The 16774-nt window shown below is 36.4% G+C and overlaps 1 protein-coding gene across 3 annotated transcripts in view; it reads left to right on the forward strand.

The window, feature by feature from the left end:
* Positions 1-16774, forward strand: part of LOC108719304 (polyamine-modulated factor 1-binding protein 1) — a 322584-nt gene that overhangs the window by 274383 nt on the left and 31427 nt on the right. For all 3 annotated transcript variants that reach the window (XM_018268087.2, XM_018268088.2, XM_018268086.2), the window contains one exon: positions 13964-14038. In XM_018268087.2, coding sequence (XP_018123576.1) covers positions 13964-14038 — 75 coding nt within the window. The remainder of the gene's footprint in view (positions 1-13963; positions 14039-16774) is intronic.

Raw genomic sequence — 16774 nt, forward strand, 5'->3', positions numbered from 1 at the left:
ATAAATACATTGCCCAGCCAACTAAACCTTATTATGCACCTGTTGCTGCACTGAGCATTCCACCACTGAACAAAGAACCACTCATCGTTTTAAAAGTGAATGAAGGTTTCTAATGATTGTGTTATAGAATTTTTTTTTCCTGATTTTTCCACAATAATAAAAGAAATAATAGTAAACATATTTAATTATATAATTTTTTTAAAGGACAACTATGCTCTCACATTTACCAGTGGCATAGTAGTTGTATGGTATCTTTCTTAGTATAGTATAAGCAAACCAACAAAGATGTTTTCTGCTATGAAGTGGTCCACTGAGTGCCCTTTTGGCTGATCATCCCATTGATGTAATGTAATTCCTTTATATAAAACATATCTCCTTCTGGGTCTTACAGAAGTGAAGCGAGTGGCCATCTGGTCTCAAATACAATGTCAGCCAAGGCTAAAACTGTACTTAGGGCAGGAATTGCCAGAAATTACTGTTAGCTTTAAGAATATAGCTGTCTACAGTTGTTGTTATATTATATATCCCATAAAAGTATTTCTTAAATAGTGCATTTAGTTTTCTGGAACATTTACTGAAATCGTCTTTGCCATTGCCATTCAGATGGCAAGAAGCTTTGTTTATTAAATACAGCCTAGCTAAAGCAAAAAATTATAATGCCAGACACATCCCATTTCGTAAATATGACTCTGAGCTTAGCCTTTTTCTTAATATATAATGTTTGGCATCGTATTTTTTTCCATTTTAAGAAAGGGTTGGCAGACCAGGATTTAACAAACATTCAAACATCATATGAAATATTTAAACATATCTCAATATTGCATTTTGTCAGCAGTTTTGAGATGCTTCCTTAATTGGGAGGCTTCTCCCCCTCTGAGAAGTGAGAGATTTTGAGGTCTCTCTGTGAAGTGATGGGAGATGTTTTAAAGTTAAATCTGAATTGTCGTTAATTCATTATAGGTAAAACTGTAAAAATGCTTTAACTTACGCTTGTTTGGCTTTCGGAGGCACCTATGCGTCTGGTTATAAAATCAGATGTCTTAGCTTGGTAAACATTCTGTTTTGCATAAGGCTCAATTTATTATCAAAAGCTGCCTTTTTCCAGTGCCATGCAACTCGATTACCATCTTATGAAAGACAAGCCTTTCATTTTTATATGCAGCCATTGATCTGTTTCTAAAAGTTTTAGACAATTACAGGTGATCAAGAAAAAGAAAATGTTTGTTGTGACCACTACATTCAAGAATTATTTGGAAAAAATTGGTGAAATATTCTTGGTCTCTTCTGTATTCAATTTGCAAAATCACAAGTTGGTATGACATAGGGGATTTAAAGCAATGTAACGAAACTATGCTGGCAAATAGAGATGGCGCGAACTGTTCGCCGGCGAACTTGTTCGCGCGAACATCGGGTGTTCGCGCTCGCCGGAAGTTCGCGAACGTCGCGCGACGTTCGCCATTTTGGGTTCGCCATTGTTGGCGCTTTTTTTTGCCCTCTCACCCCAGACCAGCAGGTACATGGCAGCCAATCAGGAAGCTCTCCCCTGGACCACTCCCCTTCCCTATAAAAACCGAAGCCCTGCAGCGTTTTTTCACTCTGCCTGTGTGTGCTGAAGAGATAGTGTAGGGAGAGAGCTGCTGCCTGTTATTGATTTCAGGGACAGTTGAAAGTTTGCTGGCTAGTAATCGTTTTGACACTGCTCTGTTATTGGAGGGACAGAAGTCTGCAGGGGTTTGAGGGACATTTAAGCTTAGGTAGCTTTGCTGGCTAGTAATCTACCTTCTACTGCAGTGCTCTGTATGTAGCTGCAGTGGGCAGCTGTCCTGCTTCTGATCTCATCTGCTGACTGCTGCAATAACAGTAATCCTTGTAAGGACTGCTTTTATTTATTTTTTTGTTGTTTTACTACTACTACTACTATAAGAGCCCAGTGCTATTAGTCTAGCAGTGTTGGGGAGTGGGACTGGTGTGCTAATCTGCTGCTCCTAGTAGTTCAGCAGCACCAACTTTAATTTTTTTTTTTTAATATTCATTTTTTTTTATTTTACTTTTTTTATTTTACTACCGCTGTAGTAGTGTATAAGTTGACCTTTTAGGCATTATTTGCCCTGTAGGCATTTTTTGCCCAGTGTGTTATTCAACCAACTGCCATCTAGCTGTGTGACCTTGTTCACATTCTGTCTAAATATCCATAATATTACCGTCTCCAGAAAAAACACCGGAGTGACTTTTTTCAAGCAGCCATAATATATTTTACGTAATCCGTATCCATCGCTGTAGTAGTGTATAAGTTGACCTTTTAGGCATTATTTGCCCAGTTTTTTTGGCCGCAGCCACTGAAGCACAGAGGCCAGAAAAAATATGCCATATAAATGCTGAAAATAGTCATTTTTTGCCATACGTTGACTCAACGTATATGGCAAAAAATTACTATTTTCAGCATTTATATGGCATATTTTTTCTGGCAACTGTGCTTCAGTGGCTGCGTCCAAAAAAACTGGGCAAACAATGCCTACAAGGTCAACGTATGGCAGTTGTTTAAAGAGAACAGTAGATTACTAGCCAGCAAAGCTACCTAAGCTAAAATGTCCCTCAAATCCCTGCAGACTTCTGTCCCTCCAATACAGAGCAGTATCAAGCAGATTACTAGCCAGCAAACTTACTATCATCTGTCCCTGAAATCACTAACAGCTCTCCCCCTACACTATCTCTTCCAAGCACACACAGGCAGATTTTTCAGATACATTTTTGCCCTTGATCCCCCTCTGGCATGCCACTGTCCAGGTCGTTGCACCCTTTAAACAACTATAAAATCATTTTTCTGGCCAGAAATGTCTTTTTTAGATGTTAAAGTTCGCCTTCCCATTGAAGTCTATGGGGTTCGCGAACCGTTCGCGAACCGCTCGCATTTTTGCGCAAGTTCGCGAATATGTTCGCGAACTTTTTTTCCGACGTTCGCTACATCCCTACTGGCAAATTGAATTAGGGTACTCTGTTACCTAGTTACTTAGTTAGTTACTAGTTTGTTGCCTAGTATTTTTGCCTTGCTCTATTACTTCTACACAATTATGTGATTCTAGTTAAATATTGATTTACGTTATTTAAATTAAAATATTTCCAAGAGAATTCTGCCCAGTAAACTTCCCAAAGGCAGGGAGTAATATTTAATGAAAAAACATAATACAGGTATGGAATCTATAATCCTGGGGTTTTTGGATAAGGGATCTTTCTGTAATTTGTATATCAATAATTTAAGTCTAGTGAAAAATAATTTAAACATGAAATAAACCCAATTGGATTGCTTTGCCACCAATATGGATTCCTGCAGCTTAGTTAGGTTCAAGCACAAGGTACTGTTTTATTATTACAGAGTAATAGGAAATCATTTTTTTAAAATTGGAATTATTTGATTAAAATGGACTCTATGGGAGATGAGGAAGCCATTTGACGAAAGGCGTCAGGCAGGAAGTGATGTCAGGCTAGGATCACAGGAAAAGCCACGAGGGTAATTTACATGCTGACAGAGTCCCCTCAAGGAGAAAAAAAAGCCTGTGAAAGCTGTACATTACGGGGCCGATTCACAAAGGGTCGAATATCGAGGTTTAATTAACCCTCGATATTCGACTGGGAATTAAAATCCTTCGACTTCGAATATCGAAGTCGAAGGATTTTAGCGCAAATAGTGCGATCGAACAATTGAAGGATTATTCCTTCGATCGAACGATAAAGTCCTTCGAATCGAACGATTTGAAGGATTTTAATCCAACGATCGAAGGAATATCCCTTGATCAAAAAAACTTAGGAAAGCCTATGGGGACCTTCCCCATAGGCTAACATTGAGTTTGGTAGCTTTTAGATGGCGAACTAGCGGGTCGAAGTTTTTTCTTAAAGAGACAGTACTTCGACTATTGAATGGTCGAATGGTCGAACGATTTTTAGTTCGAATAGTTCGATTGGAAGTCGTAGTCGAAGGTCGTAGTAGCCCATTTGATGGTCGAAGTAGCCCAAAAAACACTTCGAAATCCGAAGTTTTTTAACTTCGAATCCTTCACTCGAAGTTAGTGAATCGGCCCCTACATGTGTGATTTACTTCGAACAAAAGTGAGTGTTACATTTTTTTTGAAAATCTTTTTTAAATAAACAGTAATACACTATCCTGAATTTATATTTTCCAAATTGGAGCATGTGAGCCAACCCAGAAGGGAACGGAGATCTGCTAATACTATGGGCATTATATCACATTATCGTCTTGTAAGTAGGCAATTTGGCCATATAGTGTTGGAAAAAGATTGGATGTAAAGGAATCGTTCATGTCACCATTAAGAGTGGAAGGTTTAAAGGTGAACTACACATAAAAATAGATCCTGACACCGGGTGTTGCCACAATATGTAACTTTACTGCAGTATAATTTGTTTTTTGATTTTTTCTCTGTTGCCATAAGCACTGATCCATATATAATTTCTGAACAATTTCTGACTGCAGCTGAGAGACTGTGCGAGGATCGGCAAGGGAAAGTTAATCTAAAATTCCTAAAATGGTTGTATTTTTTCGTCTATGGGAGATGGCCTTAAATGGTTCCCAGATAATAGATCCCATGGAGCTGAAAAGATGTCAGCAGAGCCCTTCACTATACATTAACAATACAAACACATATAAAGGCAGACTACTAAAGTGGACTGAGAAATCTCAGCACAGTACTGATATAATGGTGAAGCCTTCAAATCCTTTAAGCTTTCCCATGAGCATTGCACCAACCAGGGTACAAGGCACATGTTCCCCAGAACAGTTCTCATGAGCAATGCCCCAAAATGATTTGAGAAAGTTTAACATTGTAGGAACACATTTATATCTTGGAGGCAAAATAAATTGTAACATTGGTGGCAAAGGTCTACAAGCCTGGGGTGATAAAGTAGTAAAACAGCACCATGACTATAGAAAGAAATACATAACCAGCGATTTGCTATTCTTTTGGGAGATATCATTGACATGCAGTAAGCTGAATATTCTTCCAAAGCTAAAAAAATTGTACAATATCATTCATTACATTTAGAAACAATTCTACCAGGACATCCCAAAAGAAAGACTCATACATCATAACATTGCTATTTCCCTGGAAGAATAGTATAAAATAAGCTTTCTTGAGACCCAATTCGGACTAATCCTTCAGTAAAGATTTGTTAATTAATACACTGATATTTTGCTCTGAATGTTAAGCTTGAAGGATGTCGAATTTTGCTATTTACACAAAGTCCTGACATACTCCCTCGTTGGTGGATTTTTTTTCCCCCTTTCAATTGCTTCACGTTTGCTTCCAACTCAAATATTTATTGTGCACTATGGCATTTACTACAGATTCAAGAACAGATTCTTTTCTTCCCTCGAGTTAAGTTTTGATAAGAAATTAGCATGTTTAATTTAACATAACATTAAATCAGGCTTGTTTCTGTAGGCTTTGAAAGATATTTGGCAAAACGTGTCATTTTACAAGCTTTCTTCCACCCCAAGAGATGAAGTTGTTAATGTATCTGTACAACTGAAACTAAATGTGTAAACCTAAAAAAGAAACATTGGTTGATGTGTCAGAATGATGCCATACAACATTAAGGTGTTCTAGGAAATACATACTTTTTCATGTACTTGCTTAGTGAATTGTGTGTTGGATATCTTTCACGGTAATGGATGCCATTATGTAGACTCTTTGGGATCAAGTCAAAGTTTAATGCAATTAAATTCATAACCAGTTATAATTTTCACAATCACTTGTAGTTAATAAATGCGTAAAACATCATGGTGGAATCCCTACACAAAGGTACTTGGCATTAAAAAAATTTATATTTTTGCAACAGATTGCTTAGGGTTTTGTGCTGCTTTTGGGATCACCCAACAAAAAAGTAGGCTAGAAATGCTACACATTCTGCTTTGAACATTTTTTACTACATTTTTTTTTTTTACTAACCCAAGGTAACCACATACCTTTGGCAATCAAGATCTTTGCCTCAGAATATGCCCACAGTAAATCTCATATTGCATTCTATTGATTCACATCATATGCTCTGAGCTGCTTCGTATCTTGGGGACTGACTCACAATATACAAAGCTAATTATTAATTAATTCAGATTCATTTTACATCACAACCCCAAGACCACTGCATTCTACATTTGAATTAAATAATCAGTCATTTTAGCTTCCAGAACATACTGAGCATGTGCTGCCACTCAAAAGATCCAACATGGCAGCCTCCTGTAAACATCTTTGAAGGCATGAATTCTTTCTGTTAAAGGGCTGCTGAAACTCTCTGCTGGTACAATAAGTTAAGTATTTAGCATACAGCATTGCCTTTTAGGATTTAGTAATACTGTGCCTTTTCTCCTTTTTCAGCTTGAAATTATTTCATTATCACAGTACATCATATATTAATTACTTTAATACACGTTACTACTATTGTTACTATTCCTTTAACATGATAGGTGGTGTGCTGTTGGTGTGACATTGCCTAAACTTTGGTATTCATTTGTTTGGACAAGGTTCAGATCTATTTTTCTAGAAATATAAATGAAAAACTGCAAATAATTACTATGAAGCAAATTATTCATCAACAATAATAATCTACAAAGCTAATACACAACCTTCAACACAATGATTCAAATTATTTCCAAAGGGATATCTTGCAAACACTTCCCAAGGTAATTTAAATACATTTAATGTTTCACTTTGAAGTGTGTCCTAATAAACCTTAAATGTGGAATGGAACGACGGCAAAAATTAAGTATCCAATTTAATTTAATGTCAGCAAAGAATGAGCTTGAAATAAAAAGTATAATTGTATTTAAAATGCATATATAGAAGAGATATTAAACTGTTGTTCCAGCCTGAGCATTAAGGAAACTGCAGCAGTTTAAAAAGAAGATGCCATCTATTCTTATCGACATATAATACACAAAAGCCATGAATATCCTGTAAATTATATCCTTATAAACGGTGAGTTCTGATGTCATCAGTTATAAACGGTGAGTTCTGATGTCATTTTTGTCACATGACTCATTGAAATTTGTGTATTATAATAAATAAAGTACCCCCAGTTGTAAAATATGAGGATATTAGAAGTTACCTCAGAGTTCCATGACCTGTATAAAAACACTCGGCCTTCGGCCTCGTGTTTTTATATGGTCATGAAACTCCTCGGTAACTTATAATATCCCTATATTTTACAAAAGGGGGTACTTTATTCACTATATATATTCCCTTTCTGCTCTATTTCCTGCTGGTGGGCCAGACTGCACACTGTCAGCGGAACAAATAAGCTATGCAAGAAGTTTGCTTGGTTCAGTGTTCTTATTAAGTCCAATATAGATTCAACGGCTGCACACTCATATTGCAAATATTTCTAGTGCACTGATTTATATATTAATGGTTATGCACATTGTTCAAGCAGCCACTATATCTTTATCGGACTTCATTCTACTCCTGTTCCTCGTTAGTAAGCAGGCAATACTTATATGCAAAGGGAAAAAGGTATTGGCACTCCATGGCAATTGCAATAGGAACTAGTCCCTCATGTTTAACGATGTCACAATTAATCAAACTATGTTTCGGGGGCATGCTCCTTCCTAAGGTGATACCACAACCACCTCCTACCAATTTTAAATAGGCACATAACCCATCCTCAACCAGTAGCTTATGAGCTACATGTTGCTCACAAACCCATTTGATGTTGCTCACAGTGGCTTCAAAGCAGGTGCTTATTTTTGAATTCCTGGCTTGGATGCAAGTTTTTGCTGCATAAACCCCAGGAGTACTGCCAAACAGACTTGTAGACTGTCAGTCCACATAGGGGCTACCAAATAGCCAATCACAGTCCATATTTGGTATCCACAGGAACTTTCTGCATGCATGTGTTGCTCTCCAACTTATATTTGAAAGTGGCTTATGGAAAAATAGGTTATGGATCCTTGCAGTGATCCCCAACCAGTAGCTCGCGAGCAACATGTTGCTCTCCAACCCCTTGGATGTTGCTCCCAGTGTCCTCAAAGGAGGTGCTTATTTCTTGAATTCCAGGCTTGGAGGAAAGTTTTGGTTGTATAAAAACCAGGTTTACTGCCAAACAGAGCCTCAATGTAGGTTGACAATCCACATAGGGGCTACTAAATGGCCAATCAAAGCCCTTATTTGGCACCCCAAGAACATTTTTTATGCTAGCGTTGCTCCCCAACTCCTTTTACTTCTGAATGTTGCTCACGGGTTCAAAAGGTTGGGGATCCCTGCTCTAGAGAGTAGGCCATATACTGTATATTTAGTTCTCCTGCAGGTTCTCCAGCACAGTCTGACACTAATAGTAGAACTGAACACTCACACAAATCCCACACTTGCTTGACCTTGTACCATTCTTTGGCACCTAATTGTGTAGAAGTACAGCTAGACAGTACATGTCTATTATACTATTATTTTTGTGCGCATATTACATTTGTTGAGGGGGGGGGGTTGTGGTTCACCGCTACTTTCTACTCATGTTACCTGACAATATTTTTCTATTAATGTCAGATTGTTGTCAAGAAAGCAGTGTCAAACTGGCATAATTCTTAATTGTCTTTGTTGGTATTTCAGTTTAGAGTCAAATTAGAGCTCAGCCAGTCTTGATATAAACTATAATCAGCTGCAGGGTCTTTCTGGATGTCTCTAGACAGCACAGAGGCTTGCTTCATTCTCCTGATGATCATGATGGCATGTGGTATGCAGTTATTTAAACCTCCAGGCACCCTAGGGCCAGTTGAATTTATTATAATTCAGAACACATGGCAGGCTAAATGCAGTGGCAATTTTGTGTAAAATTCCTCCTAGAACGCCTTGCAGGATATGTGTAGAGCCAGTTTCATAAACAATGCCCCAGAACACAAGGTATTATTAATTCAGTGCCAATTTCTTATTTAATAACCTCAGGACAAATGCAGGGCCAGCGCCATGCATAAAAAATACCTTTATTCTGTTTGTTGTTAGAAATCCAAGTTATGGTAAATACAAAACTAGGGTGTGAAAATGCTAAAAACACAAAAAACATGAAAGAAGTGATAAAAACATCAACTAATGCATTAATTAGGAATTGTGTACATAGAAATATCCGAGTGTTTGGATGGCACTATTAACCCAGCCATACATAGGAAGAATTTCTCATTCAATTAGCTTACTAAAAGAGTTGACCTTTGCCTACATTTTCCACTGATGTGCTAGGAAATTGGGCTGATCCAATTGTTTGGCCTCTGGGCCATTGATTGGATCATAATAGGGGTCTACTATGCAAGAAAGGACAGGGTCAACAGTCCGCAGCAGTCCCCTACCAAATCCTTGACCATGCCTCAAAACTATAGGCCAGTTAGGCTGACGTCAGTGGTAGGAAAGCTTTTCGAATGGTTAATAAAGGATAAGATACTGGACTTTATAGCAAATCATAATAATATGAGTGTGTGCCAGAAGAAGTTAAGCAGGGACCTAGATTTTGGGATGGCAGTGGATGTGATTTACTTAGACTTTGCTAAAGCATTTGATACAGTGCCACACAAAAGGTTTACTGGTTAAATTATGGAATGTTGGCCTGGAACATAGTATTTGTACCTGGATAGAGAACTGGCTAAAAGATAGACTACAAAGAGTGGTGGTAAATGGAACATTTTCTAATTGGACCAGTGTTGTTAGTGAAGTACCACAGGGCTCTGTACTAGGTCTCTTGCTTTTCAACTTGTTTATTAATGACCTGGAGGTGGGCATTGAAAGTACTGTTTCTATTTTTGCAGATGATACTAAATTGTGCAGAACTATAGGTTCCATGCAGGATGCTGCCACTTTGCAGACTGATTTGCCTAAGTTGGGAAACTGGGCAGCAAACTGAAAAATGAGGTTCAATGTTGATAAATGCAAGGTTATGCACTTTGGCAAAAATAATATAAATGCAAGTTATACACTAAATGCCAGTGTGTTGGGAGTCTCCTTAAATGAGAAGTATCTTGTTTTGTAGATAACACGTTGTCTAATTCTGGGCAGTGTCAATCTGTGGCTACTAAAGCAAATAAAGTTCTGTCTTGCATAAAAAAGGGCATTAACTCAAGAGATGAAAACATAATTATGCCTCTTTATAGGTCCCTGGTGAGGCCTCATCTGGAGTATGCAGTCCAGTTTTGGACTCCAGTCCTTAAGAGGGATATAAATGAGCTGGAGAGAGTGCAGAGACGTGCAACTAAACTGGTTAGAGGGAGGGAAGACTTAAATTATGAGGGTAGACTATCAAGGTTGGGTTTGTTTTCTCTGTAAAAAAGGCGTTTGCGAGGGGACATGATTACACTTTACAAGTACATTAGAGGACATTATAGACAAATAGCAGGGGACCTTTTTACCCATAAAGAGGATCACCGTACTAGAGGCCACCCATTTAGACTAGAAGAAAAGAACTTTCATTTAGGGGGTTCTGCACAGTCGGGACAGTGAGGTTGTGGAATGCACTGCCGGGTGATGTTGTGATGGCTGATTCAGTTAATGCCTTTAAGAATGGCTTGGATGATTTTTTGGACAGACATAATATCAAAGGCTATTGTGCTACTAAATTCTATAGTTAGTATAGGTATGGGTATATAGAATTTGTGTGAAAGTAGGGAGGGGTGTGTGTATGGATGTTGGGTTTTCATTTGGAGGGGTTGAACTTAATGGACTGTCTTTTTTCAACCCAATTTAACTATGTAACAATGCAGCAGGAAAAGTTTGAAATAGAAGAAAAATAAGAATTTGTGCACCCAGTTTATGAAGCTCCCAAAATTTCTGCTAAGTAATTTGTTATGTCTCCATTCAAAGTAAGCATGATAATGAAGATTTAGAAAGGAACAAGCAAAAAAGTGTATACCCTTATATATATATATATATATATATATATATATATATATATATATATATATATATATATATATATATATATATATATATAGTCCTCCAAAAAGCCAGCACTCTCGATAAATAGTTGCAAATGCCTGGGTGCAGTATCAATAGTTTCGATCTCCACATGCACAAATAAGATCCGCACTCACAGGACTTATGAAAATTATAAAAAATTTATTGCAAAGGTCTAACGTTTCGACCTCATCAGAGGTCTTTTTCAAAGACCTCTGATGAGGTCGAAACGTTAGACCTTTGCAATAAATTTTTTATATATATATATATATATATATATATATATATATATATATAACTTTTTGAACTTAGCTATAGGTAGAGGTCTGACGAGGTCAGATATAAATGATTAAGAAAATAGATTTAGAAAAAGAAACCCCACCAAATAGCTATTCCTATATCAATACCAAGTTAATAAAATTGTTGCACAATTAATTAAAAGCCAAGTAGTTCATAAATTGAATTATTAATAAAGAAATAAAGTGCTGTGCATTTATTAAATAAAGTACTTGTGCAAATATGTGCTGAGAGGTAAATCAGCCTCAATAGCTTATAGTAATAAATATAATGAATTCATTCGTATATAGCTTAAAATTTATATCACTCCACCAATTCATCCATAAATTAACTCAATACATACATAAATTCATTAGTTAAAATTATATAACCAAGCTAGGATGATCAATCGGTGTTAAAAAATTGGTTTTCAAATTAATATTTTCAATAAAGTGCAGTGCAATAAATATTATGAAAAAAGACTTGGTAATTGATTTAACTAATTAAAAAAGGAAGGACTATAAAAAAATGACCAGAATTGGGTGTGGGTTAAAAGGTCATGTGGTCACAATCCATAAAATAGAATTCATAGAAGTTAGGTGAAAATAGATGGTGGAGTTGTCCCGCAATCTAACTTCCTGTTTTGTTTCTAAAACCTGGGACACCACAAAGTTAAGGCAGGACAGGGTAACCGGGGCTGTAGCCTTGGTATTTAACTTGTCCTAGTAGTTGGAAGAGGCTAAGTAACCCTAAAAAGCCACAAACCCACGGCCCCTTAGAATAGACGAAAGATTGAAGATTGGTAAAGAAAAGAAGGATTTGATCCAGACCAATGCACCCCACATCCGTTGTATTGTAACCAGATCTATCCTGGACCCATTATACCAATAAACGTGTTAGCATCCATGAATTCAGACCTTTCTACCAGAATTATTTGTATATTAAAATTGCTCAGCAAATCTTTTAAACTTAATAAAATACCGTTTTTTTTAAAAACCGTATTTATTTGTAAATAAAATTAAAATCAATTGTATAAAGTTCAAATTCAATCGTGAAACCCACATATCTTATAGTAATAAAAACTTGAGAGAACTGAGCTGAGCAATTTTAATATACAAATAATTCCGGTCGAGAGGTCTTTGAATTCATGGATGCTAACACGTTTATTGCCATAATGGGTCTAGAATGCATCATCATCGGTGAGGTAAAGACGCTGACTGAGTTCAGCACGTCCTCTATGACCTAGCTCTCGCAAGAAGTGAAGTCAGTGACACATAATGCAGAAGTCTATTTTTAGATGCAATAGCAAAACCCAACCTATTGGGTTTATTTAATGTTTACATGATGTTCTAGTAGACTTAAGGTATGAAGATCCAAATTAGGGAAAGATTTATTATGTGGAAAACCCCAGGTCCCAAGAATTCTGGATAACAGGTCCTATAACCTTCACTAAAGTGCCCCAGTACAGGTATGGAACCTGTTATGCAGAATGCTCGAGACCTGGGGGTTTCCGGATAATGGATCTTTTTGTAATTTGGATCTTCATACCTTAAGTCTACTAGAACATCATGTAAACATTAAATAAACCCAATAGGTTGGGTTTTGCTTCCATTAAGGATTAACTGTATCTTAGCTGGGATCAAGTACAAAGTACTGTTTTATTATTACAGAAAAAAAGGAAATTCATTTTTAAAAATTTGGATTATTTGATTATATTGGAGTCTATGGGAGATGGCCTTTCTGTAATTCGGGGCTTTCTGGATAACAGGTTTCTGGATAACGGGTCCTATACATGTAGTATGAAGGCTGGAGCAATGGCCCAAAGGGGCTTGAGAAAGAGTCACTTTTACATCAAGTTTCATCTCCGCTACAAAACTAATTCCATCTGATCTAAAGGACAATTTATTTACATAGTTACACATTAAAAAGTTGAAATATACATCTTGTGGCTCACCTTCTTAAATAGTAAAAGAATTTAACAGCAAACCTGATGCTTTTTAATTGCACTTCATTTCAAATGTTTCGAGCCTGCATGATTTTTTCCATTTTACGGGGGATTTTTCTTTTATGCTTACTAAGAATGAAATACAACATTTCAATAAAATAAAACCTTGCAAAGATGACCTTAGTTGTATTCTTGAATTGTATGTCAACATTTAAAACTGTACTTATGGCTTCATTGTATGTATCTATAACAACGCTCTGTTTTTCTATGTAAACATATTACAGTATTGTAATTGAGGGCTACACTGGAGTAGAAGTTCCCCCACTGCAGAGCCATTGATCCTATCGATTGCTTTATATATTAAAACCACAGAACACAGATTGACAATGGCCACTTATTTTCATAAATAGGGGTGTTGTGATTTTCAACAAGGTTTTTGGGGGCTTTGGAGACATTGTGCTCTTAATGGCGCCTAATTCTTCATACTTCATGATCTATCTCCGATCACATTATTCTTTACAGACCTTGATAAGCTATCCGTTGCATACAAACATTAAAAGGCATTTTTAGAGTTGCAGTAATTGCTGCATCTGTTTATTTTACTTGAATTGTTAATGCTGATGTTTACATTTTTCATTTTAAATTGTTTTTCTTTGTGGCGTAATTATATTTCAATCACTCTTATTCATATAAAACATCTTCTTATTTTTTTTTGTTGTTGCATTTTGGCCCTGGGAAAGTTTTACTTCTATTTTTTTTGTTCTCAGGTATCATTTGTTGCTTGAGTTACCTAACATTTTTATATTTTCTTGCACAGGCTGGCGAATGAAAATCTAGGTATAAAAATTAAAGAGCAGAACCAACTCTTGGCCCACCTAACTGCAGAAAGAGAGTAAGTTTGTTTATTCATTATTATTTTTTATTTGCAAAACATAGTAGTGATTCTGCTTTACTGAAGACTGAAAAAATCCCACACAATGTCCATTGGGAGCTTTATCTAAAATAGCCTTGGTAGTAAACCACTGCAACAGATTCTTTCCTTGCCTTTCAATCAAAGGTCTTCCATTGCTAGCATGGATTCTTATTTGTACAAGTGCAGATACCTGTTGCTATAGACTTGTGTGTTTGAATATGGAAAGGAAACCATTGTTGATTTCTATGACCAAAATGGTTAAACTGTGTATGCAATCAATGACAGTAACCATAACTATAATTAGTGTGTATATGGGTACATATACAAAGGGCAAGGTACCTACCCCTATATGTAATTAAAGGCACTGTTTGCCTAGGAGTAGTCAATCTGTGGCATTTTGCTTCGCTGAAAAATTCACGAATTTACTGCAAAATTTGTGAAACATTGAAAAATTCACAAAATGCATTGAAGTCAATAGGCGTCAAAATAAATTTGACGTACGACAATTTTAACACGAGTGCAAATTTTTATAAACGCGACTGTTTTGTACAAATGCATTAAAATCAATGGACGTCCGCATAATTTTGACACCCAACAAATTTATGCTTGCAGCAATTCTGACGCACAAATTTTTGTCGCAGCAAATTTTTCGCTGCAGTTTCGCGAACCGTGACGATTTGCCGTGAATCCATGCCTGCCGAATTTATTCGCCCATCATTATCCAGGAACATTACCCCATAGCAACTAATAAGATGTATGCTTTTAAACAGGTGACCAATAAATGCTACCTGGTTCTTGGATGCTATGAGTTATTGTTCCTGGGTAAACTTAATGCCTTTTATTACATAACTCTAATTTGTTAAATGTAACTATATTAGAAACAAGGCCAAGGTAAAGGTCCTGTTCAAAGAACTCCAGATCACACGTCTTTATTTTCATCTAATAACTGTAAAAACTGCCAAAATGCTGCAAAATTGTTGATTTTGGTTACTAAACAAGTAGCAAACATTACAATCGTTATTACATTACCCTATATAATGCTGGAGATATTTGAACATAAAATGACTTGTCTGTAAGATATTTATGTCTGGTAAGAATGGTAATACAACCCAAAAAAATAGAATACTCAGGTACTTTAAGAACTAGTGATATTTAATCTACTTTTCCTAAAACGTTGTTTCCTGAACCCAAGCCACTGTAATCTTATAGGTTTACATCATATCACTCAATATCAACAGCCCTCGTAAAGAAATATTTTTTTACCTGCCTTAAAGGACAATACCACAAGTGTTCATGGAGCCCGAGGCAACTACTGATAATTTTTATAATACTATGGGATTTTGTTTATTGTCTCCTATAATACTAAATAGGTTTGTTCTGTAGAAATCTTCAGGGATTACTGTATATTGTCTCCTATAATACCCAATAGATCTGTTCTGTTGGAATGTTCAGGGTGAAGGTACATTGATAGTGGGGTGTAGCCCATCCCAGACAGTGGAGCTGCAGCCAATCCATGGCATTTAAATCATTAGTGCTCATCATGAACATCAGTCAGAAGGTGGACAGACTAATGTGTTGTTAATTAATGAAAGTGTACATGGTAGGGCATTTTTGGGAGGCTATGGTTGCCATTTGGGCATATGTAGAGTCCTTATCTCATTCGTTGTCAATTTCCTTTTCATTGCCTTATTTGTAGCATTTGCAGGAGATTCAATAATTAAACAGGTGCCTTATTCTTAGAGTAAACATAGCAAAACCTGCACAGTAACTATTTGTGTGTTCTTGCAGTGCTCAAGTAAGCTGATGCTATTTCTACATGGTTCTAACATGGCTGTTTTTTTTTTTACCTTTCTTGCGTGGGGCTTTTTAAAATGATCTTCATTTACCTTGCATTGATTTAAATAACATCTAAACCTTCACATCCAGCGCTTTCCTACCTAATTTGAAGTGTTTTAATGCAAAGTAATAGCTGTTGTCTTGCTTATGCGCCGTTTAAATGCTGCACAGAAGCATCTCATATTGGTAAATACTTTTAGAGACAATTGAGTAATGTAAATAGGCTGTTTGTGTAATTTTCTCCTCTTTTTGAGGTAGCTGAAATGAAGAAAATAGCTTGCAGATTTTGCCGTATGCGGAGTTTGAAAGTAACAACTGAAAAATGATGTTCATAATCTGAATTGCAATGAAACCAATTATCTGTACTGTGGCTGTTCTCAGGGGAATGCTCCTAAAGGTTTAGTATTCCTTAAAAGAAATTAAAAACAGCTGTAAAAATACCATAAAACAAAAATAGCAGCTGCAAAAGAGATTAACATTCCTAAATTTCATTTGAACCTGATATGTTATTTTTCCAACAGCAACATGCATGGTTTCTTTAATATAATCTTTATGAAAATGTACATATTTAAAGGAAACCGGAGAATATACATTTTTTTTGTCTCTGTTTCGGCTTGTTTATTGCATTTTCTTGCTTGAGTCAGTCTTCTACTGTATGGGCAGATAAAAAATAGGTGAAGTACGTTTGGCCAGCCTTTTGCTCTTCAGCTTCCAGTATCCTTGGTAAACTCTCAATGAAAGGCTTTGCATGGGACTTCATTTAGGTAATGTGGTTGTTACTGCATTAAAAGACTAAAAATATAAATAGGAAGAGAATCTAATTGTTTATCCAGAATGCTCAGATAACCAGCATGCCCCATCATGCCCCACTAAATAAAT

This window comes from Xenopus laevis, chromosome 6L, assembly GCF_017654675.1.
Source record: "Xenopus laevis strain J_2021 chromosome 6L, Xenopus_laevis_v10.1, whole genome shotgun sequence".
Lineage (NCBI taxonomy): Eukaryota > Metazoa > Chordata > Amphibia > Anura > Pipidae > Xenopus > Xenopus laevis.